The 26453-nt window shown below is 45.0% G+C and overlaps 1 protein-coding gene across 1 annotated transcript in view; it reads right to left on the bottom strand.

Annotated features, from left to right (window-relative positions):
* Positions 1-26013, bottom strand: part of LOC142245189 (aldehyde oxidase-like) — a 168506-nt gene extending 142493 nt beyond the window's left edge. The window contains exons 1-3 of the mRNA XM_075317644.1: positions 25896-26013; positions 4627-4684; positions 415-511 (exon numbers count right to left, since the gene is read on the bottom strand). Of these exons, the coding sequence (XP_075173759.1) occupies positions 415-511; positions 4627-4684; positions 25896-25949 (209 nt within the window). The 5' untranslated portion in view covers positions 25950-26013. The remainder of the gene's footprint in view (positions 1-414; positions 512-4626; positions 4685-25895) is intronic.
* Positions 26014-26453: the final 440 nt, after the last annotated feature.

A 26453-nucleotide genomic window follows, 5' to 3' on the forward strand; every position in this document is an offset into this window, starting at 1 on the left:
GGACGCCTCCAATTTTTTTATTGACAGGGCAAATAAGTGCCCTACTTTTACAGATTGTCCAGGAATTTTGCGATGTTTGGCAACCCAGTATAGAGCAGCTGTGCTTGGATATTTCAGCTCAGTTGCTACTGCACAAGCTTCGGCACTGCGATTGAGAATGACTGGAGCGGAGGTGCCGGGGGCTCTTCGTTGCATTCAATGTCTTTTCATACATTACTATATGTTTATGTTCTGCACATGATTTATATGTTTTTGCACTATGATGCATAATTTGTAATATACATTTGTCAAAATCATTCACTAGGTCTACTTAATATGATATAATGTTGGCAGTGTCTATATCCCGAACCTTTATGAATAGGTACATGTTATGTTTGTAAAATTTCCTAAATGTTTTCTTGTAACTAAGGATACATAATCTTCTTGGTAACTGGATTAATTGTAGATACCATTACAGTACAGGCACCACATCCACCTCCTCCACAACCATATTTCGTTCCAGTAAGGAGAACTGTTAGAAATCAGTTAAGGAAATAGAGGACATCATAGAAAACTGACTTTCCTTATTGATAAAGATATCATGAACATTATTTATAAATGCAGATGATGTAGGAAGATCAATGCCTAGAAAAAGTTATTTATTAGTACCCAAGAGTATGCAAAGACACAACAGCAGCGGGGTATACAAGTGCAACACTGTAATATAGCACCATAAAGGGCCTGACGTTTCGGATCTACAATGAATCTTTCTCAAGTTTGAGAAAGACTTATTGTAGGGCCACAATACTGTGCACTATGTGGTTTTAATATAAACTCTGTATAGTTTTACACTTAAAGGTCTTGGTGTTGTCATCTCTGTTGTTCCATCCATGTGGCCACATAAATGAAGCACTCAGGCTAAGTTGGCTTGGAGAATGCGGTATCCAACCATTGTTTGCTATTAGTATCCAACACATTGTATAGTAGCTAAGGGCACTATCGAATAAGTCGGGATCAGCCAAGGACACTTAGAAAATTGTAATGGGATCACCATATAAATAATCTTTATATGCTCTCCATGTCTTCTTACCTTTTAATAAACAGTTAAAACCATTTAAAAACAAAACAAAACACTAGATTACAAATACACTACAAATGTGTGTCCAAAATAAGACCACCACCTGTCCTCATCTACCTGCTGACTATACATTCACAAGGTACCTAAAACTTCGAAATTTAAATACTTGCAAGCCAAATAAGCATAAAAAGTGAAATTTTCATATAGCAAATTATACAATTCAATGTATAGATAATAATATTTGCATGACAAGAAATATATGTATAAGTACCTCAAGAAAAAGAGTAAGGACAAATATACAACAATGGTAGCAGAACCATTGAAGGGACTCACAAGATGGATGAAAATAAAGGTGAATATGACGATTCTAAGTAAAAAAAATAACAAAATCTGTGACGTAGGGCAAAGAAATAGGATGAGGAATGAACCTCATATGTATTGCCACACTACTGTGGCTTCCTCAGGAGAAAAGATAGAGTTGTAACCAAGACATACCCCCAGGGTGGCATCAAGTCATTATTTTCCTTACTGATGTATGAGGCCCAGTGAGCAGAAGCAAAGAGGCGGGGACCTGACTGGGTGAGACACACTGGCAGCGTGTCTCACTCAGTCCAGGCCTCCCTCCTCTGCTTCTATTCAACCAGGCCCCAGGGGCAGGATTCGGCCATTGGAAGCACATTCAGTTGAAATAAATTCCTGCACAGCAATAGGTAACAGCTACCAACTAATCAGAAGCCAACAGCTGACGTTGGTGCGCACGTCGTCAGCATATGACATCACTGCCATGCGCCAGTGCATTCATGCCACATAGATTAAGTAGGATTCCACTAGACCATGGCCAGCTAAGAAGATTTTTTTATTTGCTTTCATGAGGCCAGGATTTAGACACATGGGGCCAGGATGGAGAGACATGGGGTCAGGATGGAGAGACATTGGGTCACGTTTGTGATGCATTGGGACAGGATGTGGGACATTATTACAGGAAGGGGCCAGGACGTGGGACATTATTACTGTAGTGGCTAATTAAGGTATATTATTAATGCAGTGATGTATTTGATTTTTGGAGATACTGCTTTCAATGGGGGGGGGGGGGTTCTGTAACATGGCAACACTGTCACGTTTTTCTTTATCATGCATAGTGGAGAAGTCAGAGAAAATGTGGGTAATGTGCTCTGGAATCGATCAGCTATAGATAACTGTGTGTTAATATCTCCAGAGACGTGTCCTGTATGGAAGAAGTTATGGCGGTCTGTGCTGGATCATGAAGAAAATCGAAGATGAATTACTTCAATTAGTGGCGTCATCGGTAATTCATTGTATTACACTATACATTGTGTATAAAGTCACTGGTGATTACTGTATTGCCTATACACTATATACAGAGCTCCAGCGTATAATGTCACTGGTGAAGCACTGTATTACCTTTATACTTAAACTATACACAGTATACTATGTACAGAGCTCCTGTGTATAATAACACTTATTAGCATTGTGTTTTTTATTAATGATTAGTATTGTAGTATAAGGTCACTATGTGGCGGTAATATGTGGTCTGGTCATGGAAAGGCGGTATTTGTCCTTTGCATGTGGTATTATTCAGTCACTATATAGTGGGAATATGTGGTCTGGCCATGGTGTGGCAGCATTTATCCCTTTAAATGTGGTTTACCGTATTCAGTCACTTTGTGGTGAAGACAGTGTAGATAGATTCCTTGGCAAATAGCCACCATAGGGCCCATTATAAAAAAGCACATACCACACAGTATACTTTTTCCATGGCCCTCTTTCCAATATACTTGAATAAATTATATGCAGATATTTTCTAGCCAGACAGAAAAGAATGTAATTTTTGCTTCCACTGGATGAATAGGAGCCTTTGAAAATGTTAACATGAATTTAGTTAAATGCACACTGAATTTACATTAATACAAACAGCAATTATAGGATAGGACACCCTGTGATTCCCCCCACACCAGTTGCTTTTGACCCATATACAAAACTCACAAAAAGTTAGGGATATTTGGCTTTCGGGTGAAATTTATTGAAAGCGTAAAATGTTCACACTACAGTGATATTTTATTATGAAAGTAGGGCATATAGGTAGACGCATGCAATGGTGATTTCCCCCTATCAAACAATATATTGAAACAAAGGTCAATGCCAGTGGTGGGTATACTCCCCCAAAATGTCATCTGGCCTTGAGCATCAATTACAGCTTCATAATGACGTCTCATGCTGTTCACAAGTCGAGTCCTTGTCTGCGGAGGCATGGCATTCCACTTTTCTTGATGGTGCGCACATCAGATCATTGAGGTTCTGGGGTACAGAGTTATGAGCCTCTACATGGAGACTCAACGGATCCCATAGGTTTTTTTATGGTATTTAGGACTGGAGAAAGTGCAGCCACTCCTTTTGAGGTACCCCAGTCTCCAGGAGCCGTTCCCTAAAGATGCGACCTTAATGAGCTGGAGTATTGTTGTCCATGAAGATGAAATTAGGCCTGGGTTGTTCATTCAGAGGCACAGTGACTGGATTATTGATGTTATTCAAGTAGTAGGAGCTTGTCACTGTATTATTTATCAAGTGTAAGGCAGTTTTGTATTGACTAGTCACACCACACCTGCCTAGTGCTCCCACTGTAACACCAGCAGAACCAAAGACTCTTCTGGTGACAACAGAGGTTGATTCATAGCGCTCTCCTTGATGTCTCCAATGTTGTTAGCAGGGATTATTTCTGATCAGTGTGAATCAACTTTCATCAGTGAATAGCACTGAGGCCCACTGGTCCCTCGTCCAGCATAGATGCTCCCTGGCCCATGCAAGATGATGACGCATGTGCCTAGTGGTATGGCCAGGTAGACTTGCAGGTCATCTAGCAAGCAGAAAACACTGATGTAAACAGCTTTGAATTGTCTAATATGAGATGGTTGCCTTTCACCTCCCTTAAATGTGCCTGGAGTTGTGGGGTGTTCATCATCTGGTTCTGAAGGGCATTGTTCACAATGAAGCGGTCATCAGTGTGGGACATGGTTAAATGTCGTACACTTCTATGCCTTTCTGTGACTCTTCTAGTCTCTCGGTATCTCTGTTGCAACCTGCTGATGACACTGTGACACTCTAAGCTCTTTGGCTACTTTTCGTCTGAGAACATTCTAATCCAATTGTTAGGTGTCATCTTGGTCGCATGATGTCAAAATCTGAATAGCATGATGAGCAAGGCTGCAAAAATACCAATTCTAATTGAACCCAAAAATGTATTGGGCGGTTCTTGGATCAAACATGTGTTGTGAATTTTGCCATTAAGCTCCTTGTTAGACAGTTGCAAGTTGTGCAAAAAGCACTGAAACATTGAAAAGTTGGACTTCTGCATTCAAAAGTGTATAGAAGGTCACATTAAGTTCACTTGAAAAGGTTAGAGGGCATTTTAGGATCATCCTGAAATTTCACCCTAAAGCCAAAAATCCCTAACTTTTTGTGAATAGTGAATATTAAAAGTAATTAAATATAAATATAAAATGTAAAGGAAATACAAAAAGAAAAATATGTTTTTCTAACATTTAAAAGGATACGTTTCTTACGAAGATATGGCAAAAGCATGACTTCTGGATCAGCATTTTTCTCAACAATCTAAAAAAAAAGTTAAATATTATTAGGTGAAAAATACATTTCAGCAAAACTGTGTAGCAAATAGTATTCTTTTTTTATTTCTTTGGAAAAAGAAATAAAATATAATAAAAAATTCTTTAGTGTTAAAAAAAGGCTGTAAAGGATACTAAAGGGGTTGTCCACGTGTGCCCCCATAAAAATAAAAAAAAAAGCTTATACTCCCCTCCGGTGCAGCACAATTCCAGCGATGTCGGAACTCGTGTTCCCAGGGTCCAAGTTACATTGGTCGCGGAACTCGCGTGTCATGACAATCAGTGCCGAATTCCTTCTCCCCACATATGGACGGTTAAGTAGTAAACAGGAAGTGAGTGCTGTGGCTGCCTCTTCCTTCCTGTTCATTGCCCCTGTGTCCGAAGACGAGGAGAAGGAAGCCGGGGCTGATTGGTCATGGGGTTTGCGTGCTATAACAATGTAATGTGGGCCCCAGGAATGCAGGTTTTTATTCTTATGGGGGTGCACATGGAGAATAAGAAGGGGTTGTACAAGTAGTGGACAACCACATTAAGGCAGTTTGGCATTGTTGAAAGGTGCATGATTTGATGTGATTTAACATGTGACATGCAGGCCAATATAAGCCGAGATAGGCAGTGGGGAAGAAGGATAATCTCCTTCTTATCCTGCACTATGTTCAGCCCAGAATTCATCCTGGATAGCTGGTGGACTCCAGTCCCCATGTAAGTCTATGGGTCCAGAATCCGGCACTTAAAGATGGTAGTAGAAGGAATAGGGGGATTGGAGCAAGCGCGTTATTCTTACACGTCTCCAGCACAACTGTAACTGCTCAAACCTCTTCCGTCTGTTATCGCTCATTCATATTCACTGCTTCCCTTGCCCACCATCACTCTCAGCGTCTTTGATTGTTTGCAGTCAAACGCATTCTCTGCCACAGTGACAGAGTGTCGGACTGAAACCAATTACAGACCCTGTCTGTGGGTCCCTATCGTGGTGTAAAACTAAATAAAATAAAAAAATTGGCATAGGATCACCACTGTATTAGATACCCAGCACAGGTAAAGCATACGGCTCCAGGCTGCAGTCCCCAGCTGTACCGTTATCTTGGATGTGTATCAAAATAAGAGGAACAACATGTGGATTTTTTAAAAATAAATAAATAAATAATTTTAGAAAACCAACGTGTGGTCCCCCCAAATTTTGATACCCAACTATGATAAAGCCTGCCAGCTGGGGGCTTGTATTCTCAGGCTGGGAAGACCCATACTTATTGGGCCTCTTCGGCCTAAAAATAGCAGCCTGCAGCCACCCAGAATTGCCTTATCCATTAGATGTGACAATCCCGGAACTTTACCCGGCTCTTCCCAATTTTTTTTCACTTACAGATTAATAATGGGGGGTCTCATAGATGCCCCACATTACTAATCTAGGGCTTAGTGGCAGCTGCGGGCTGTTATTAACCTCTTATTGGCCTGATTGCCACTGCACCAGGGCAATCAGGGAGACCTGAGTAAAATTCTGGAATTGTCACATCTAATGGATGTGACAATCCTGGGAGGCTACAGACTACTATTGTTCAGCTGGGGGGGGGCTCAATAATCATGGGTCTACCCAGCCTGAGAATACCAGCCCCCAGCTGCCGAGCTTTATCATGGCTGGGTATCAAAATTGGAGGGGACTGCATGCCTTTTTTTAAATAATTAATTATTTAATTTTTAAAAAAAAAAGTCACATGCGGTTCCTCTTATTTTGATACACAGCCAAGATAAGCGCACAGCTGGGGGCTGCAGCCTGCAGCCATATGCTTTATCTGTGCTGGATGTGAAGCCAAAAAAAGAAACTGAACAAAAGATCAATAAATAATGTTATCTTTATTAATTATATAAAAATATTTATAATTTCATAAAAAACACCAACCAATTGGCTGGAATAAATGGGGCATCACAAAAGAGAAAAGACCTGCATGTGCACAAAAACAGTTTGCAAAATAGAATATAATGTTATATAATTGCCAAGTGCAAAACATATAGATATGCAAAAAGTACAAGTAGAAAAAATGAAAACATTTATAAAAAAACTGTAACAGACTACATAAAGTGTCTCGTGCCAAGAGGTAGTGTGTAATCAATTGTAGTCAATATATGTACAAGATAAATTTGTCACCATAATATATAACAATGATGGGGACCATGGAACCACAAGGTAGTGGTAGAAGGCCTGGGTACACTGTGCACCAGAGACCTAACTACATGTAGTTACAGGTAAGTGACCACATGGGTTGGACGCACATAACATAATATAGGGCTACTGCACAAATCAAGAAAGATGAATAATGGCTGACAACAGGCCAAACAACTGGGTAAATAAGGAAGATGCATCAGAATAAACCGAAAATATTTACCGAAGTCTAGCAGGAGCACCAGGCCAAAAAATGTGAGGCCTGCAGGAGCACTAGGTGTCACATTTTTTGGCCTGGTGCTCCTGCTAGCTAGACTTTGGTAAACATTTACGTTTTATTCTGATGTATCTTCCTTATTTACCCAATTGTTTGGCCTGTTGTCAGCCATTATCCATCTTTCTTGATTTGTGTAGCAGCCATATATTATATTATATGCCTGCAACCCCATGTGGTCACTTATCTGTAGCTACATGTAGTTAGGTCTCTGGTGCACAGTGTACCGAGGCCTTTTACCACTACCTTGTGGTTCCATGGTCCCCATCATTGTTATATATTATGTGAGCAAGGATGGTTGACCTTAGGGAGATCAACATCCACCACTGCGGAGACACCATCACGTGTTTCTCAACGCAGTGATTCTAGAGCAATGCCCCCTGGGAAATATTCAAAGCAAGAAGGCCTGCGGAGACACCATCACATGTTTCTCAACGCTGGCAGGAAATTAGCCAGGTCTTTCACCGGGAAGGAACAACCACGGGAAGGGCAGTCTCCAGTCAAGGAGACCACCTATGCCAAACATGGTATCCATCCACAGACAGCCGTTTCGGGGTATTTGCCCCTCATCAGTGTGGAGTAGGAATCTGGCTAGTGGGACATTGCCTAGTAAAAGACTATGTGAGCAAGGATGGTTGACCTTAGGGAGATCAACATCCACCACTGCGGAGACACCATCACGTGTTTCTCAACGCAGTGATTCTAGAGCAATGCCCCCTGGGAAATATTCAAAGCAAGAAGGCCTGCGGAGACACCATCACATGTTTCTCAACGCTGGCAGGAAACTAGCCAGGTCTTTCACCGGGAAGGAACAACCACGGGAAGGGCAGTCTCCAGTCAAGGAGACCACCTATGCCAAACATGGTATCCATCCACAGACAGCCGTTTCGGGGTATTTGCCCCTCATCAGTGTGGAGTAGGAATCTGGCTAGTGGGACATTGCCTAGTAAAAGACTATGTGAGCAAGGATGGTTGACCTTAGGGAGATCAACATCCACCACTGCGGAGACACCATCACGTGTTTCTCAACGCAGTGATTCTAGAGCAATGCCCCCTGGGAAATATTCAAAGCAAGAAGGCCTGCGGAGACACCATCACATGTTTCTCAACGCTGGCAGGAAACTAGCCAGGTCTTTCACCGGGAAGGAACAACCACGGGAAGGGCAGTCTCCAGTCAAGGAGACCACCTATGCCAAACATGGTATCCATCCACAGACAGCCGTTTCGGGGTATTTGCCCCTCATCAGTGTGGAGTAGGAATCTGGCTAGTGGGACATTGCCTAGTAAAAGACTATGTGAGCAAGGATGGTTGACCTTAGGGAGATCAACATCCACCACTGCGGAGACACCATCACGTGTTTCTCAACGCAGTGATTCTAGAGCAATGCTTTGAATATTTCCCAGGGGGCATTGCTCTAGAATCACTGCGTTGAGAAACACCAAATACCCGAAACGGCTGTCTGTGGATGGATACCATGTTTGGCATAGGTGGTCTCCTTGACTGGAGACTGCCCTTCCCGTGGTTGTTCCTTCCCGGTGAAAGACCTGGCTAGTTTCCTGCCAGCGTTGAGAAACATGTGATGGTGTCTCCGCAGGCCTTCTTGCTTTGAATATTTCCCAGGGGGCATTGCTCTAGAATCACTGCGTTGAGAAACACGTGATGGTGTCTCCGCAGTGGTGGATGTTGATCTCCCTAAGGTCAACCATCCTTGCTCACATAGTCTTTTACTAGGCAATGTCCCACTAGCCAGATTCCTACTCCACACTGATGAGGGGCAAATACCCCGAAACGGCTGTCTGTGGATGGATACCATGTTTGGCATAGGTGGTCTCCTTGACTGGAGACTGCCCTTCCCGTGGTTGTTCCTTCCCGGTGAAAGACCTGGCTAGTTTCCTGCCAGCGTTGAGAAACATGTGATGGTGTCTCCGCAGGCCTTCTTGATTTGTTATATATTATGGTGACAAATTTATCTTTTAAGTATATTGACTACAAGTGATTACACACTACCTCTTGGCACGAGACACTTTATGTAGTCTGTTACAGTTTATCAATTTTTTCATTTTTTGTATTGTCTGTTTTGCACTTGGCAATTATCTAACATTATATTCTATTTTGCAAACTGTTTCTGTGCACATGCAGGTCTTTTCTCTTTTGTGACGCCCCATTTATTCCAGCCAATTGGTTGGTGTTTTTTTATGAAATTATAAATATTTTTATATCATTAATAAAGATAGCATTATTTATTGACCTTTTGTTGAGCTCCTACTTTTGGTTTGATGTCCAACCCCGAATGGTCCTATTGGTCCTCCTAACTAGAGATGAGCGAACCGGTCGCGGTTCGGCTCGAGTTCGGTTCGGTGAACGTTCGACGAACCGAACTCGAACCGCGTAGGAAACAATGGCAGGCAATCACAAACACATAAAAACACCTAGAAAACACCCTCAAAGGTGTCCAAAAGGTGACAAACAACTCACAACACAACACAAACACATGGGAAAGTGACAAGGACATATACTCATGCGAAAACAAAAGAGCTGGACAAGGAAAAAGAGGATGAGACACAGATATAGGCATGGCACGCCCTTCTAAAATCATGTAAAACACCGCAAGGTGACTCCAAGCGGAGTCCCCCTTTTTTCCAAAAATTGGGCCACACACACACCCACCCCTTCAGTGGCAGCACTTGTGCCCCAGTTGTACACTTGACAGCTAGATTTGCATCAAGCACATTCAAAAATACGCCATACTTAACCGTCCCCAGGATGACACCGGGGTAGGTAGCAAAGTCTTTCCTGATCCCAGCGCTGTGCATCTTGGATCATTTTTAAAAACACAGCAAGGGTTACTCCAAGAAGAGTCTCCCTTTTTTCCAAAAATTGGGCCACACAGACACCCCATCAGTGGCAGCACTTGTGCCCTAGTTGTACACTTCACAGCTAGATTTGCATCAAGCACATTCAAAATACACAAGCATTTACTCTCCCCAGGATGACACAGGGGTAGTAAATTCCTTGTGGATCCATGACTTGTTCATTTTGATGAACGTTAGTCTGCCCACATTGTCACTGGACAGACGCGTGCGCTTATCTGTCAGCACACACCCAGCAGCACTGAAGACACGTTCAGAGACAACGCTGGTAGCTGGACACAACAAAATCTCCAAGGCGTAAGTGGAGAGCTCTGGCCATTTTTCAAGATTTGAAGCCCAAAATGAGCAAGGCTCCATTTGCAAAGTCATGGCATCGATGTTCATTTAGAGATACTCCTGTATCATCCTCTCCAGCCGTTGACTATGTGTCAGACTTGTTGTCTCTGGTGGCCTTGCAAAGGAGGGTCTAAAAAAATTATGAAAAGATTCAATAAAATTGCTGTTATTAGCACCAGATACGGTGCTACTGGTACGGGTAGACTGTTGAAGATGACGAGACCTTCCCATGTTTGTCAAGTTACAACTGGGAGAATCACTCCCTGCACCTGCATGGTTGTTTGGTGGAAAAGCCGAGCTAAGATCGAGTAACAGCTTCTGCTGATACTCCTGCATACGTGTGTCCCTTGTAACAAGGCTACTCACTTGGCTGCGTGTTGAGGTAAGGACAGGAACAGTTTCATTAGAAAAGTCCAGCAGGTTTATTTTAAAAGTCTCATAACCTGCTTCAGCAGAAACATAAAGCAAGCCTTTTAGGCCACAAAGGTATAAAACAACAAAAAAAAAAACCCCAATAAGTCCGTGTCACTGTGGGCGTGCCCGCTCGGCATAAACAGTCCACTTTCACACAGAGCTCCTCTCTGTTAGAGTCCAGCAATCCCCAAACACAGACACCCTATGAGACTCCTGGTCTCCTTTTATATCCACAACCAGACCCAGAAGTGGAGGTATGTGAGCAGCCAGACCCACCCATCTCTCCGGCTGCTCGTAAAACCTGGCCCTAATATTCTCCTAATATTCTCCCAGCACTACATGTACTGGAGCTTACTCCCGGGCTTACATTACAGAGGATAACCATCTCTGCGACACATACCTCCCATCGACTATAGGACCAGTAACCCTGTTACACACCTCCCCCCTCTGCCCAAAGCAGTGGGGCTTGGCACCTTCTACCACTAGACAAGGCAGTCTCGATAGGGCATCAGCATTACCATGCAGCCGCCCAGCTCTATGTTCAACATGAAAGCTATAATCCTCTAGGGCTAGAAACCAACGAGTAACTCTGGCATTCCTACCCTTTTTCTCCCTCATCCACCTGAGCGGGGCATGATCCGAGATCAGCCGAAACTGCCTACCCAGCAGGTAGTATCGTAAGGTGTCCACCGCCCACTTTATGACTAAACATTCTTTTTCTACGATAGAATAATTCTTCTCACAAGGCGACAGTTTTCTACTCAGGTAAAGAATGGGATGTTCTTCTCCGTGTAATTACTGAGACAGGACCGCTCCCAATCCAACTTCTGAGGCATCCGTCTGGACCACGAACTCCCTCTTGAAGTCGGGTGCCACTAGGACCGGTTGTTTACACAAAACTACTTTCAATTCCTGGAATGCCGTTTCCGCCTCTGAGGTCCACTTGGCCATAGCTGATTTCGTCCCCTTAAGGAGGTCAGTCAGAGGTGCAGCTACCATGGCAAAGTTGGGTATAAATCTTCTATAGTACCCTACGATTCCTAGAAAGGCCCTGACCTGCTTTTTCGAAAGCGGTCTTGGCCAGTTCTGGATTGCATCCACTTTGTTGATTTGGGGTTTAATTACACCTCTACCTACCACATAGCCTAGATACTTGGCCTCTTCTTTTCCCATGGCACACTTTTTCGGATTTATAGAAAACCCCGCCTTCCTCAGTGCATCAAACACCGCCTGGACCTTTCCCAGATGGCTTCCCCAATCAGGGCTAAAGATCACAATGTCGTCCAAATATGCCGCTGCGTAATCCTTATGGGGTGCCAAGATCTGGTCCATGGCCCTCTGAAAGGTGTCCGGGGCTCCCTGCAGTCCAAACGGCATCCGGGTGTATTGGAAGCATCCGTCAGGCGTAGAGAAGGCTGTCTTCTCTTTGGCATTTTGTGACATGGGAATTTGCCAATATCCTTTTGTCAGATCCAGGGTGGTTATATACCGTGCCGGGCCCAACCTCTCAATCAGCTCGTCAACACGAGGCATCGGATATGCATCAAACTTGGAGACTTCGTTCAGTTTCCGATAATCGTTACAAAATCTCCATTCCCCATCTGGCTTCGGCACAAGGACAATTGGACTGGACCAACCACTCTTGGACTCCTCGATGACTCCTAGTTTCAGCATTCGTTTCACCTCTTTGGAGATCGCCTCTCGCCGAGCCTCAGGAATTCTATAGGGTTTTATGTTCACCCACTCGTGGGGTTCCGTCAGAACCTCATGTTCTATTACCTGGGTACATCCAGGTAGGTCTGAGAACAGGTCTCTGTTCTGCTGAAGTAACTCTCGACATTGCTGTTTTTGGGCTTTCGACAGCGACTCTGCCACGATTACATCTTCAATGTTATCTTCTAGCTTGGCCACCAAACATGAGGTTTCCCGGGATTCCCTGTCTTGCCATGGCTTGATAAGGTTGATGTGGTAGATTTGATAGGGTTTCCGCTTCCCGGGTTGATGTACTTTGTAGTTCACTTCTCCCAGTTTTTCTACTATTTCATATGGGCCCTGCCATTTGGCCAGAAACTTACTCTCCACTGTCGGAATCAGCACGAGTACCCTGTCTCCGGGGCTGAATTGTCTCACTCTGGCAAACCGATTGTAGATCCTTGCTTGAGCTTCTTGTGCCTTGAGGAGGTGCTCTTTTACGATGGGCATTACCTTAGCCATAGTCTCCTGCATCTGGGCGACGTGTTCAATGACGCTTCGGTAGGGGGTCACTTCGGCTTCCCAGGTCTCCTTGGCTACATCTAAGAATCCCCGGGGGTGTCGGCCATACAGGAGTTCAAATGGAGAGAAGCCAGTAGAGGCCTGTGGAACCTCCCGGATAGAAAATAGTAAATACGGTAGCAGGCAGTCCCAGTCGCGGCCATCCTTCTCAATTACCTTTTTGAGCATATTCTTTAATGTCTTGTTAAACCTTTCCACTAGACCATCCGTCTGCGAATGGTAAACCGACGTCTTCAATTGATTAATCTGCAGGATTTTAAACAACTCCCGCATCACCTTGCTCATGAAAGGGGTCCCTTGGTCAGTCAGGACCTCCTTTGGTAGCCCTGTCCGGGCAAAGATGTGAACAAACTCACGGGCTATACTTTTGGCCGACGAGTTTCTCAGGGGCACTGCTTCCGGGTAGCGTGTTGCATAATCGAGGACCACCAATATATATTGGTGCCCACGAGCAGACTTGACAAGAGGACCTACCAAGTCCATGGCAATTCTGTCAAACGGAACTTCTATGATGGGTAACGGCACTAGGGGACTGCGGAAATGAGAAGTTGGAGCGGTTAGCTGGCAGGTGGGACAGGACCTGCAATACTCCCTGATCTCACGGTAATATCCGGGCCAGAAAAACCTTCTAGTAATCCTTTCTTGCGTTTTATCTATGCCCAGGTGGCCACCCAAGATATGTGAATGGGCTAAGTCCAACACTTTCCACCTATAGGGCCCTGGGACTAGCAGCTGCTCAATTGTTTCCTCTCCTATCTTTGTGACCCGGTACAACAAATCCCCGCCCATCATGAAATATGGATATCTAGTGTCAGCTCCAGGCTCCTGAGCTATGCCATTTATGACTGTTACACTATTGAATGCTTCCCTCAGAACTAGGTCCCTATGCTGGGCAGACCCAAAGTTTTCTATGCTCACCCCTAACTCAGGAACATCTGGTTCAGGAGACGTTGTCTCCTCCTCATCACCCACAAGCACACACAAAGGGAAACAGTCAGACACCGGCTGTGGTGGGGCTTCGTTGGGAGCGATCTGGCTTTGCTCTGAGCCTCCGGTCACGTCCCCCTTCCCCCACAAGTCCCAAAATAAGGAAAAGTCTCGACCAAGGATAATGGGGTGCAACAAGTCTGGGACCACGCCCACTTCGTGGGAATCAGAACCTTGCATCGTCTCAATACTCACTCTGGCCACAGGATAGTCTTTCGCATCCCCGTGGATACAGCGGACTCCACTCCTCTTTCCTGGGATCAAGTTCAGCGGGGGTGTGGCCCTTATCAGGGTCACCAAACTCCCCGAGTCTAATAGACCAGTCATTCGCACCCCGTCTATCTTTACGGGACATGCTTGTGGCCCCTCACTGGAGGGACAGTCTACACTGCAGGCCGGATATGCGTAATAGGAGCACCGCCGACCTAAGTTACATTCCATCTGTTCGGTGGTCAGGGGACAACGGGCAGCAATATGACCTGGGCCATGGCATCTAAAGCAAATTATGTCCCCAGTTGAAACCTTCGGTACTAGCTCCGGCGCCCCCTTTGCTCTTGAACGTCCCGCCCCTTTGTGGGTATCCACCCCCTGTTGGGAACCCCAGTATGTAGAGGGTGAGTTCTGTGGCTTCCCCAACGACCCCTCTACCACCTGGTATAGCTGAACCAAACCGACCAGGTCGTCAGCATTCTGGGGATCACCCTGGGCAACCCATGTCTGTATCGGTCTCGGAAGGGAGTGCACGAACCGATCCATTACCACTCGCTCCACCATCTGTGCTGGGGTAGAGGTCTCTGGCATCAACCATTTCTGGACCAAGTGTACTAAGTCAAACATCTGGGAGCGGGGCGGTTTGTCACGGTGATACGCCCAGCGATGGACCCGTTGGGCCCTGACAGTCATTATCACCCCCAGGCGAGCCAAGATTTCAGTTTTTAATCTTACATATTCTTGCGCATTTTGTTGGGCCAAGTCATAGTATGCCTTCTGCGGCTCCCCTGTTAAGTATGGCGCCAGCACCTCCGCCCACAGTACTTGCGGAAGTTTCTCACGCTCGGCAATTCTCTCGAACACCGTTAAAAAGGCCTCTATGTCACCCCCAGGGGTCATTTTCTGCATCGCATTCCTTACCGCTTTCCGGATGCATGAGTCCTCACCTGGTCTCTGGGTTGGATCAGTTCTCGGACCACATATCGCCTCTGCAAGAAGTTTAATCTGCTGCTGCTGTTCCTCTCGCTGCTGCTGCAACTGTTGTAACAGACTATTGGTTTCCTACTGGGCTTGTTGTTGTTGCTGCTGAGCATGCACCAGGTGTTTAATCACGTCCTCCATCTTGGGTGAATCAGCCTTGCCACTCACAGCTGCCTTCACCCAGGACATATATTGCTCCTGCCGCCATCACACGTTGTTCCTGGGAACGTTGCCCGCAGACCAACACCAAATGTAACAAGGCTACTCACTTGGCTGCGTGTTAAGGTGAGGACAGGAACGGTTTCATTAGAAAAGTCCAGCAGGTTTATTTTAAAAGTCTCATAACCTGCTTCAGCAGAAACATAAAGCAAGCCTTTTCGGCCACAAAGGTAAAAAACAACAAAAAAAAAACCCCAATAAGTCCGTGTCACTGTGGGCGTGCCCGCTCGGCATAAACAGTCCACTTTCACACAGAGCTCCTCTCTGTTAGAGTCCAGCAATCCCCAAACACAGACAACCTATGAGACTCTTGGTCTCCTTTTATATCCACAACCAGACCCAGAAGTGGAGGTATGTGAGCAGCCAGACCCACCCATCTCTCCGGCTGCTCGTAAAACCCGGCCCTAATATTCTCCTAATATTCTCCCAGCACTATATGTACTGGAGCTTACTCCCGGGCTTACATTACAGAGGATAACCATCTCTGCGACACATACCTCCCATCGACTATAGGACCAGTAACCCTGTTACACCCTTTCTATGACTGGAATTATGTCACAAAATTTGGACTTGTACCGGGGATCTAATAGTGTGGCAAGCCAGTAGTCATCATTACTTCTAATTTTGAAAATACGAGGGTCATGTTGGAGGTAGTGCAGCAAGAAGGCACTCATGTGTCTTGCGCAGCCATGCGGACCAAGTCCACGCTGTGTTTGTGGCATAGAGGTGCTAACCATTCTTTCTTCCTCTGACATCTCCCCCCAACCTCTTTCAACTGAAATTTGACCAAGGTCTCCCTCATCCGCTGAGTCTTCCATATCCATGGACAGTTCGACCTCCATTTCTTCATGTTCTCCTGCACCTTCCTTAACATTTCGCCTGCTACCATGTGCCCTTGTTGATCCCTGTCCCCCATGATCCCATGCCTGCCGCGTTGGTGATGATGAACGTCTGGACCTTGGTGATGTTGTTGTGTCTTGCGCATATGAATCCTCCTGTAGTTCCTCCCCTTCCTGTTGTCCCACCCCCTGACTCCGAATAGTGTTTAGCGTGTGCTCCAGCATGTAAATGACTGGAATTGTCATGCTGATAATGGCATTGTCAGCGCTAAACATATTCGTCGCCATGTCAAAACTGTGCAGAAGGGTGCATAGGTCCTTGATCTGAGACCACTCCATCAGGGTGATCTTCCCCACCTCTGCATCTCGTTGGCCCGGGCTATACGTCATGACGTATTGAACCAGGGCTCGGCGGTGCTGCCACAGTCGCTGTAACATGTGGAGAGTCGAATTCCAGCGTGTCGCCACATCGCATTTCAGGCGATGAACCGGCAGGCCGAAAGACTTCTGGAGCGATGCAAGTCGCTCAGCAGCGGTGGTTGAACGGCGGAAGTGAGCAGACAGTTTTCGTGCCCTGTTCAGAAGGCCATCTAGGCGGGGATAGTGTGTTAAAAATTGCTGGACAACAAGGTTCAACACGTGAGCCATACAAGGCACGTGTGTCACCTTGCCCAGGCTAAGGGCCACACCCAGGTTTGCAGAATTGTCGCGCACGGCCTTACCAGGCTGCAGGTTGAGTGGAGACAACCATTTATTAAACTCAGTCTCCAGAGCTGCCCACAACTCATCCGCTGTGTGACTCCTATTTCCAAGACATGTCAAGCTAAAGACCGCCTGATGCCGTTGCGCTCTGCTGCTAGCATAGTAATGAGGGGTGCGTGATTCCTTCTGCGCAGTGAGAACGCTGGTGGCCTGACCAGGCAGGCTTGGGGCGGAGGTGGAGGATCCAGATGAGGTGGAGGAGGCAGAAGCAGTGGCGGAACTTGGGCAGACAGAGGATTGACACACAAGTCGTGGGGACGGCAAGACTTGTGCAGCAGACCCTTCACCATCTATCACCATAGTTACCCAGTGCCCAGTCAGCGACATGTAACGTCCCTGTCCATGCTTACTGGTCCAAGTATCGGTGGTGAAATGCACCCGTTCACACACAGAGTTTCTCAAGGAAGCGGTGATGTTGTGTGCGACATGCTGGTGTAGCGCGGGCACACCTTTCTTAGAGTAGTGGCGACTGGGCATCTGGTACTGGGGCACAGCGACAGACATAAGGTCTCTAAAATCCTGTGTGTCCACCAGGCAGAAAGGCAGCATTTCGGTAGCCAAAGCTTACAGAGGGATAAAGTCAACCTCTTAGCTTTGTCATGGGTCGCAGGAAATGGCCTTTTATTTGTCCACATCTGAGGGACAGAGATCTCGCTGCTGTGTGTAGACGGTGTTGAGTAGGGTGTCCCTGGAAAAATGCAGGTTTGTGAGGAAAGTGCAGGCGTAGACATGATGTTGCCTTCATCCAACGTTGGTGCTATCGATGTCTGAGAGAGCTGTACACACGCACTTGTTTCCCCTTCCAAACCAACTGACAACCTACCAAGCAAACTGCCTGTTGCGGTTACAGTGGTGGAAGTTGTGCGTGGAAAACCAGGTGCGACAGCTGTCCCCACAGTCCTAGAAGATGAAGAGCGCGCGGATGCACTGGAAGGGGCAGGCGGTGGATGGTTCGCTCCGCTAGGCCGCATTGCAGCACGGTGAGCTTCCCACTCGGACATATGATATTTATTCATGTGACGATTCATGGAAGAAGTTGTCAAACTGCTGAGGTTTTGCCCTCTACTAACAGAATCACGACAAATTTTACAGATCACATAATTTGGCCGATATTTTGCTATGTCAAAAAAGGACCAGGCTAGTCAAGGCTTAGAGGGCATGCGACCTGCTGATCCACCCCGACTAGTGCTCAGAGGCACAGTGGTGGCTGAGGATGCAGTTGTAGACATGCTACCAGTACTCAGACTCTGTCCAGGAAGGCGCAAGGTAACTTCGTCGTCAGTTGCATCCTCCTCCACCGTCTCTGTTGACCTCCTCGAGGGCCTGACTGTGGGTTGACAGTAGGTGGGATCTAGAACTTCCTCATCAATTGTTGTGTTTGCACTCCCCTCACCCTCAGACCGAGCCTCTTCTTGCCCTGACCGAATATTTAAGTTGTCATCCCAATCTGGTATCTGCGTCTCATCGTCATCAGTATGTTCCTCATTGTCTATTACAACAGGTGTTTCAGTTTGTGACAAAGGGTCAACATTATGCTCAGAAACTTGGTCATCACGGCCTGAATCTGAGTCACAAAGGTTCTGGGCATCACTGCAGACCATTTCCTGGTCTGTACTCACTGTAGATTGGGAGCAGACCTCTGATTCCCAGGCTATAGTGTGACTGAACAGCTCTGCAGACTCAGCCATCTCAGTTCCACCATACTGTGCAGGGCGGATGGAGACTTCAGAGCTGGGAGAAAGCAAGTGTGATTGGGATGACAACTCAGAGGACTGGTGTTTTTTGGATGCGGTAGTTGAGGTGGAGGAGAGGGCACTTGTTGGACCACTTGAGATCCATTCAAGCATTTTTTTTTTGGCCATCATCTACCTTTGTTCCAGTTGTTCGTGTCCGTAAAAAAGGGAGCACATCGGATTGTCCACGGTAAGTAGTAGACATCTTACTTTTGCTGGAAGATGGTCTATCTTCAGCAGATATTAATGGAGCTTTGCCACCTTCCCCACGGACAAAACCTTTTTTCCTTTTCCAACACGCCTCTTCCCCTTTCCACCAGCATCTGTCATTTTGCCACTCATTTTGATTGCGGCAAGATTGTGCACTTATAATGTGGTAGTAAAAATTGAGAGGTGGTGTAGATTGCAGCGGTGGTCTATCTTTATTAACAGCAGAATAAACAACAATAACTATCCCTGACAATGCAACTACGGCCCTTAAACTGGCAGCATAGTTTGCTAGTATAATGGCTTAGTAACAATGAGTTTGAGTGTGCAATGCAGAGGTGCTGCATATAGGTTTGCACCAGTGGGACACTAATGGAAGTCCAACAGCCACTTTTAGGATGCCACTAAGTTTACTCAGTGTTTGCTAGTATAATGGCTTTGTAACAATGAGTTTGAGTGTGCAAAGGGCAGGAGGGTACAGTGGCAGGGTTGTGGGTCTGGGTAGAGGAAAGGAAGCCTCCCTTTCTATCCCTCCTAATGGGGAAATGCAGCGAGGAAATCCCTGACCTTAGCTACACAGACGCTGTCATCTTGTGTAGCTGTTAAAATCTGTTTTCACAGACCTGACTGTCACCTATGGCTCTGACCCTGCCGGTAATAGCCCTTACAAGGACTAATAGAAACTTCTATCCCTATTCTGTATAGCGCTGTGTATAGAGCGTACACAGCAGTATCGGAGACAGGAGCTACGCCAGCGGTGACTGACACCAAGACGCAGAAGGCAGATAATGGCGTGCTGGAGGAAAATGTCCGTTTTTATAATGCATGGACATGTGACATGGACATCCTATCATACATGCCGTTGCTACTCTGGCTAAAAGTCCACTTAGCTGTGTGTGTGTCTGGGATTGGCTGACATGCTGGCCCGCCCCACTACACGCGCGCGCTTAGGGAGGGAAGACAAGGAAAAAAAAAAAACTGGCGATCGCCATTATCCAAACAGCAGTGATCTGAATGCGCTGTTCCCGCACACTATACGCTGAAATTTCATAATAGTGTGAGTCACAGAGTGACTTACACTATTACAGCGGAAAGCCAGCTAGTAATTAGCTTGTCTTTTTGCTGCTAGAACCGTTCTCGAACGTATCTAGAACTATCGAGCTGTAGCAAAAAGCTCGAGTTCTAGTTCGATCTAGAACAGCCCCCAAAATCACTCGAACCGCAAACTGGAGAACCTCAAACCGCGAACCGCGCTCAACTCTACTCCTAACCCCCACATGCAGGGATAATTGAATTGTATTCTTTTATTCATTTTCTGTCTTTAGGCATGGGTTTTCCTTAAACAAATTTTGTAATATTTATCTGTGCTGGGTATCATAATATAGGGGACCTTACACCAATTTTTTTTTATTTATTTAGTTTTACACCACGATAGGGACCCACAGACAGAGTCTGTGATTGCAAGTAGTCAGACGCTCTCACGCAGACTGGGGGAGCGTCTGACTGCAACCAATCAGATACCTTGCCTGCCGGTGGGCGGGGGAAGCAGTGAATATGGTTGAACAATAATGAGCAGCCTTGGAAGAAGAGTGAATGGCCTGGAAGCAGTTACAGCCGCGCTAGAGACTCGGTAAGTATAACGCGCTTGCTTGATTATTATTTTCTTTATTTTTCCTTTATTTGTTTTTATTTCCCGAGTTGCCGGATTCGGATCATTAGACCGAATTCCCTGAGAGCTCTGGGTCCAGGCCAAAATACTTTTGAAACTGTGCAGATCCGTACTTTTATAGTACGGGTCCACCCATCACTAAACCTGATGTCTCCTAGTTGTTCAGCCAGGCTGGGCATCGGCTGTTTCATGTCCACTATTCCTCAGTCCTGCAGGAGTAAATTCCTTTTGACCTGGGGAACTCTGCTAGGAGCTCAGGTTGCTAATTACCAATCACAGTCGTCTCCTTCCTATATAAAGGTACTGGATCCAGGGGCTCAGTTCCGATAATAGCCCTCGCTTGTGCAGTGATTCTGGTCTTATAGTGGTGATCTAGTCTTTGGTGATCTGTGGTGTGCTATACTGTGTGGTGTGGAGGTTTCCCGGTTGTTAGTTTACTTCCTCCCTTTTACATTATTTTTCCTTGTGTACGTATTATCGCTCCTTTCTGTTTGGTTGTCATGTGTATAAGTATTGGTTTTTCCCCTGTCTGTGTTTAGTCATGGGGTTTGTGACTATGGTCCCAGCCTACTCCTGGGGAAGGGAGAGGAAGTTAAAACAGGGCTAGGACAGGAGTTAGGGTGACGCTGGCGACTCAGACCTCGCTACCATCAAGCGTACCTCTGAGCTAAGGGACAGTGCAAGTTCCCTAGTCTGAGGGCCTGCCTAGGAGTCCCTGTCCAGCCATCTCATCCCCATAACAGGCAAATTGCAAATGTGACTGGTGCGTATATAGCTCCGTGTTCATGTCACATTCTAAAGGTTCTTGTGGAAAACTGCTGCTGCGCCCTTGAACATTGACTAACACTGATCAATGTTTTATCCATGTGCAGCTCGTACTCACATGGAGAGCACACTGACCAAAAATACCCATTTGCAGTCACAAAAACGATCATAGAGTGTTCAACCAATTCCTTTAAATGGTTGTTTGTAATCCTGGAAAAGTGAGTTCTAAGTCAGGCTTATTATACAGAATGTCAGTCCAGTGCATCCATGAGTTCCAGATTTTATTAAAACAAATTGATTGAAAATAAACAAAGAGACATTTTATGATTTTATGAAAAACTAACTTGTGATGTTTATCAAACTATAAATGTTTTCTGATCACAGCTATGATAAAAAAGCTCTTTTAGTTAGAAATTGGACAAGCATTTCATAGGATGGCTCTATATCTATTTTTAATTAAAATGTTTCAATAAAGTCTAAAGTTTGGATATTATGGATGTGCTGAACTGATGTTCCATGTCTAATTTTTAAAATTGGGCAAGTCATGTCTGCAAATTGTGAACGAGATTGTCTCTACGTGAGAATCAAATTGTGAACCTAAAGATGGTGATATGATGCACATATACCAAATTATTGTCCAAAGAACATCAAGTGCAAATATTTCACCACCCACAAGATGTGTGAATGCATCAATATAACTGTGAATACACTTAGGTGCTTCCTGCTGTGATTACCGCCAGTTATAATATAGGTGCAGCAGAGCTAATTATGAAACTTAAACTACCTGCACCCACTCCCAACATGTTTCGCTGTGGATTGGCGTTTTCATGGGGTTCATGAGCTATAGCATGATATACTCTCACTTAGCGTCATTTATAACTTTCAATACTCATCAGCTGTGGAGATTCACAGGTCCTTCAAAGCACTGTGGGCATATAATAGAAGATAGAGAGACTGAGTCCATCTGCCATGCACGATGGGGTGACTTGGCATGGTTGACCGAGGAGGATACTGTGAACAGAATACACATGACCAATACCAGACCATAGAGAAACGATCTCCCATTGGTTATTTAGAAAGCTAACAAGAACTTAAAAGGACATTAGATTGGCCCCATATGTTGGATGCTATAAATGACATACAGTAAAGGTGTCCCATATAATTGCACCTAAACTCCTTGAAAATGCCATGGCACGGCGAAACATGTCACGGGGCAGGGGGCATGTAGGTTAGGCTTTGTAATTTGTACTTCTGCTCCTGTTATAAGTGTTGGTGGGCATTATAGGAGCACCACATAAGTATATTCATAGTTATATCAATGCATTAATTACTTAAATAAACTGATTAGCAGGGTTAGAGACTGGAGTGCTAATGGTTCTCTAAATGATTCATTATTTCACAAGAACAAAGTTGATTTTAACCAATAAATCTTGGAATAAAAATAATTTCCACAATTGGATGTGTTTAATAAAACTGTTCCTGTGCTCAGATAATCTTATATATGTGCCCCTGCTTTGTACTGTGTACTGTGTAATAGCCGTGTCTGACCATACAGGGACATGGTCTGATGATACTAAAACTCCTGGGCACGGGAGGAAGAAAAAGAGAGAATACAGAAATTACAGCAAGGGATCAGCTGTTTCTTTTTATGAGGTAAAACATTTCCCTGCCTGTTTTTAAGCAATCTTTTACCTCGAAGAAAAAAGAATTTGCGACCTCATGCTGTCCTGTCAGTATACATTTATGCTTCCTTCCTGGCCCAGGAGATGTGGTATGATCAAGCCATGTCCCTGTATGGTCAGACACGGCCATTACACAGTACACAGCAGGGACACATATATAAGATTATCTCAGCACAGGGACATTTTCTTAATCACATCCAATTGTGGAAATTATTATTATTCCATGATCTATTGATTAAAATGAACTTTGTTCTTGAGTAAACCCCTTTCAAGGTGTTGTACACTACTTCCACAAGCCCGTTCTCATTCCCCATGTTCGTCCCCATAAAAATAACAAAACCTAAACTCCGCTTCTGTTCCAGCAATGTCAGAACTCGCGTTTCCTGGGCCCTTTTTTTTTCATGGCACTGAGGCACATTGCTGCTGTGTATTGACTATTCTAATTATTCTTGGGAGGTTGATGCGCCCATCACAGGTTGCGTCCCCCAGACTCAGCACCAATTGCCACTTTTTGATCACCCTCTTATGTCTCTGTGATAAGATATTGGGGTTTTCTCATTATGTTCCATTTCTTAACAAACATGCGCTTCTTCCTCTAAATATTCGTTGTTTTAACACCATGGTTTGTATGTTTACACACATTATGAGGTTAAATTCCATCATGGTTCAGCCCATTATGCTGGGATATGTCTGTATTCTGCTTTTTATTTTCTGTCTCAACTTTATCAATGCTCCCAATTACTTACTTTTCAGGGCTGGTACCGACACACGGTTATACAACAAGCTAATCAACATGCTTATTTATACCGACTGCCCTAATGCTGATGTCACTTCCCCTGACGAAACTGCATCGCAGCGAAACGCGTGGGTTCAGGTCAATTCCCATGCTCTTGCCAGCACACAGGTCTTCTCTCTCGGTCTGTCTCTCACCGCTAGCATGCAGGTCGTACCACATCTTTGACAGTGCCAGGTCTGTACGCTGATCACTCTTTGGGTCCCCCTAAACCCCTGATTGATTGCATAGTAATAGTTAATTACTGTAAAGCTCATCGCTGGTGTTGTTGTGTGTGGACTCACTGGACCACAGAGGGGGACCCGAGCTTAACCTTTAGTGGGAGGGGCTTAACTAAGCACCTGCCGCGAGACAGATGCCAGGTACCACTCTCAGGGTGATGATCGGGACTGAATGGGAAGGCATATATGTATGGGAAGGCAGACTCAGGAACAAGAAACAGAACAGGAGCACGGGACGTGGCAAGTCAACTAGCAAGCAGACTGGAAGACTGACTAACTAGAGGCATTGCACGGGCACCGCCCCTAGTGAGAGGATGCCTTAAATACCTAGTGCCTCTTAACCATACGCTGAAAGGCATTTCCGGGAAATAGCGCACTGCAGGGCAAGTGTGTGCACACGCACCCTAAGCGCATACCTGCTGGACCTGTGTGGTGTGCACAGACCTCGGTAGGAGGAGGGAGCAGAGAAGCACGTGGACGTCAGCAAGGCAGGACACAACTCAGCCGTGGTGATAAGTCGGCGTCTCTTATGGAGACAGGCTGGATAATGCAGGGACGACAGCACTACAATTACTTAACTGTAGAAAGGCAGTGAGAATGAAGTTGGCGCTGATTGATCGTGGGGCTCGTGGGTCATAACAATGTCCCGTAGGCCCCGGGAACGCGAGTTCTAACATCTCTGGACCGCGATGGCACCATAGGTGAGTATAGGCTTTGTTATTTTTCTGGGGGCCAACATGGGGAATGAGAAGGAATTGTCCAAGTAGTGGCTAACCCCTTTAAGGACCGGCTAGGGACTCAATTTTTAAGAGCCATATATAATGTGCATTTATTACCAGTTGTAATAAAATATGATAAAAATGAAGTTTTATTCAAACGTTTTATGACTGGTGAAAGATCGGAATGTGATGTTCTCTGGGCAATAAGCTAGTCTCCATGTGTGATTGTTCGTAGGTATAAGGCTCTGTTCACACACTGTGTCTTTTCTAACCACAAAGATGCCGCATTTTTGGCCCCCCAAAAAAGCACAATAAAGCACCTGCGGCAAAAACGCATAAAAAAGCATGCATTTTTAAGCGTTTGTGACACGTTTTTACCACATTTTGCCCAGTGCGTTTTTTTTAAGTCAAATCTATTGACTGGAAACACTCAAAAACGTTGGAAAAATGCAAAAGAATTGACATGCTGCATCTTCAAAATCGCAGCCAAGATACAGCCAAAAAAAGATGCACTGTGTAGACAGCAAAATAGAAATCTCATAGACTTTGCTGGGAAGGAAATGCATTTAGGTTCTTCTTTGTGACCTCAAAAATGCACTAAAACACAGTAAAAGATGCAGTGTGTGAACATAGCCTAAGAGCTGCCTTCCATCTCCTGCATTGTTCTCCATAACACAGATCAGAAAAGTGCTTGCTGTGATTTGTTTCAACACAGACCATTGGTTCAAAGGGAAAATAGCTGTTCAGCACTAGCACTTTGCCTACCATTTGCAAGTCTCATTCCAACCGTGGGTCTAAGAATTAATGGCGGATCTATGAGAAGCTTTCAGTTGGGGTCCTTAGACCTATGGGCGGACCAGCCCTTACAACAGGAGTAAGAGCACACAAATGCACACATAAAGCGGTTGTCTGAATGTAGTCTAATACAGGAACGTCTTATGGGCTACCTGTATAATCATTATAGTACATAACATATGGATTCTTATTGTAGATCAGTAACTAATTTTGATTTCACAACTAAATGAACAGTGCATATTTATATACAGAGAGGCAATACCCTTCCATGTAGTAGGATCCGCAGCTTACCTTCCTTCCATTCACATAGAAGAGTAGTTGGTCGGATTCAGCAGGGTTTGTCATGTTTTCAGAGTTTTCTGAGTGTCTGAAGTCAACTAGAAGTTTCAGAAACTAAGCCAATAAAGCAAAACAGCTCCATGCCTCCCCCTTTTTTCTATTGGCAGAAGAATCCTGGACATTTCTCAATTAAAGGAACAACAATATGAAAGCTGATACTTAGGCTGAAGCATTAACTCGTTCTCCCGTAAGGCTGGTTTCACCTTCATGACCCGACATTTTTTCCAATTCTGACCAGTGTCACTTTATGATGTAATAACTCTGGAAAGCTTCAACGGATTAAAAGTGATTCTGAGATTGTTTTTTTGTGATATATTGTACTTTGTGATAGTTGTAAATATAGGACGATATTTTTTGCTTTTGTTTGTGACAATATTGGAAATTTGGCAAAAAAATTCTCTATTTTCAAACTTTTAATTTTTATGCCCTTAAACCAGAGAGTTATGTCACACAAAATAGTTAATAACTAACATTTCCTTGACATCAGCAGAATTTTTTAAACTTTTTTTT

This window comes from Anomaloglossus baeobatrachus, chromosome 7, assembly GCF_048569485.1.
Source record: "Anomaloglossus baeobatrachus isolate aAnoBae1 chromosome 7, aAnoBae1.hap1, whole genome shotgun sequence".
Classification (NCBI taxonomy): domain Eukaryota; kingdom Metazoa; phylum Chordata; class Amphibia; order Anura; family Aromobatidae; genus Anomaloglossus; species Anomaloglossus baeobatrachus.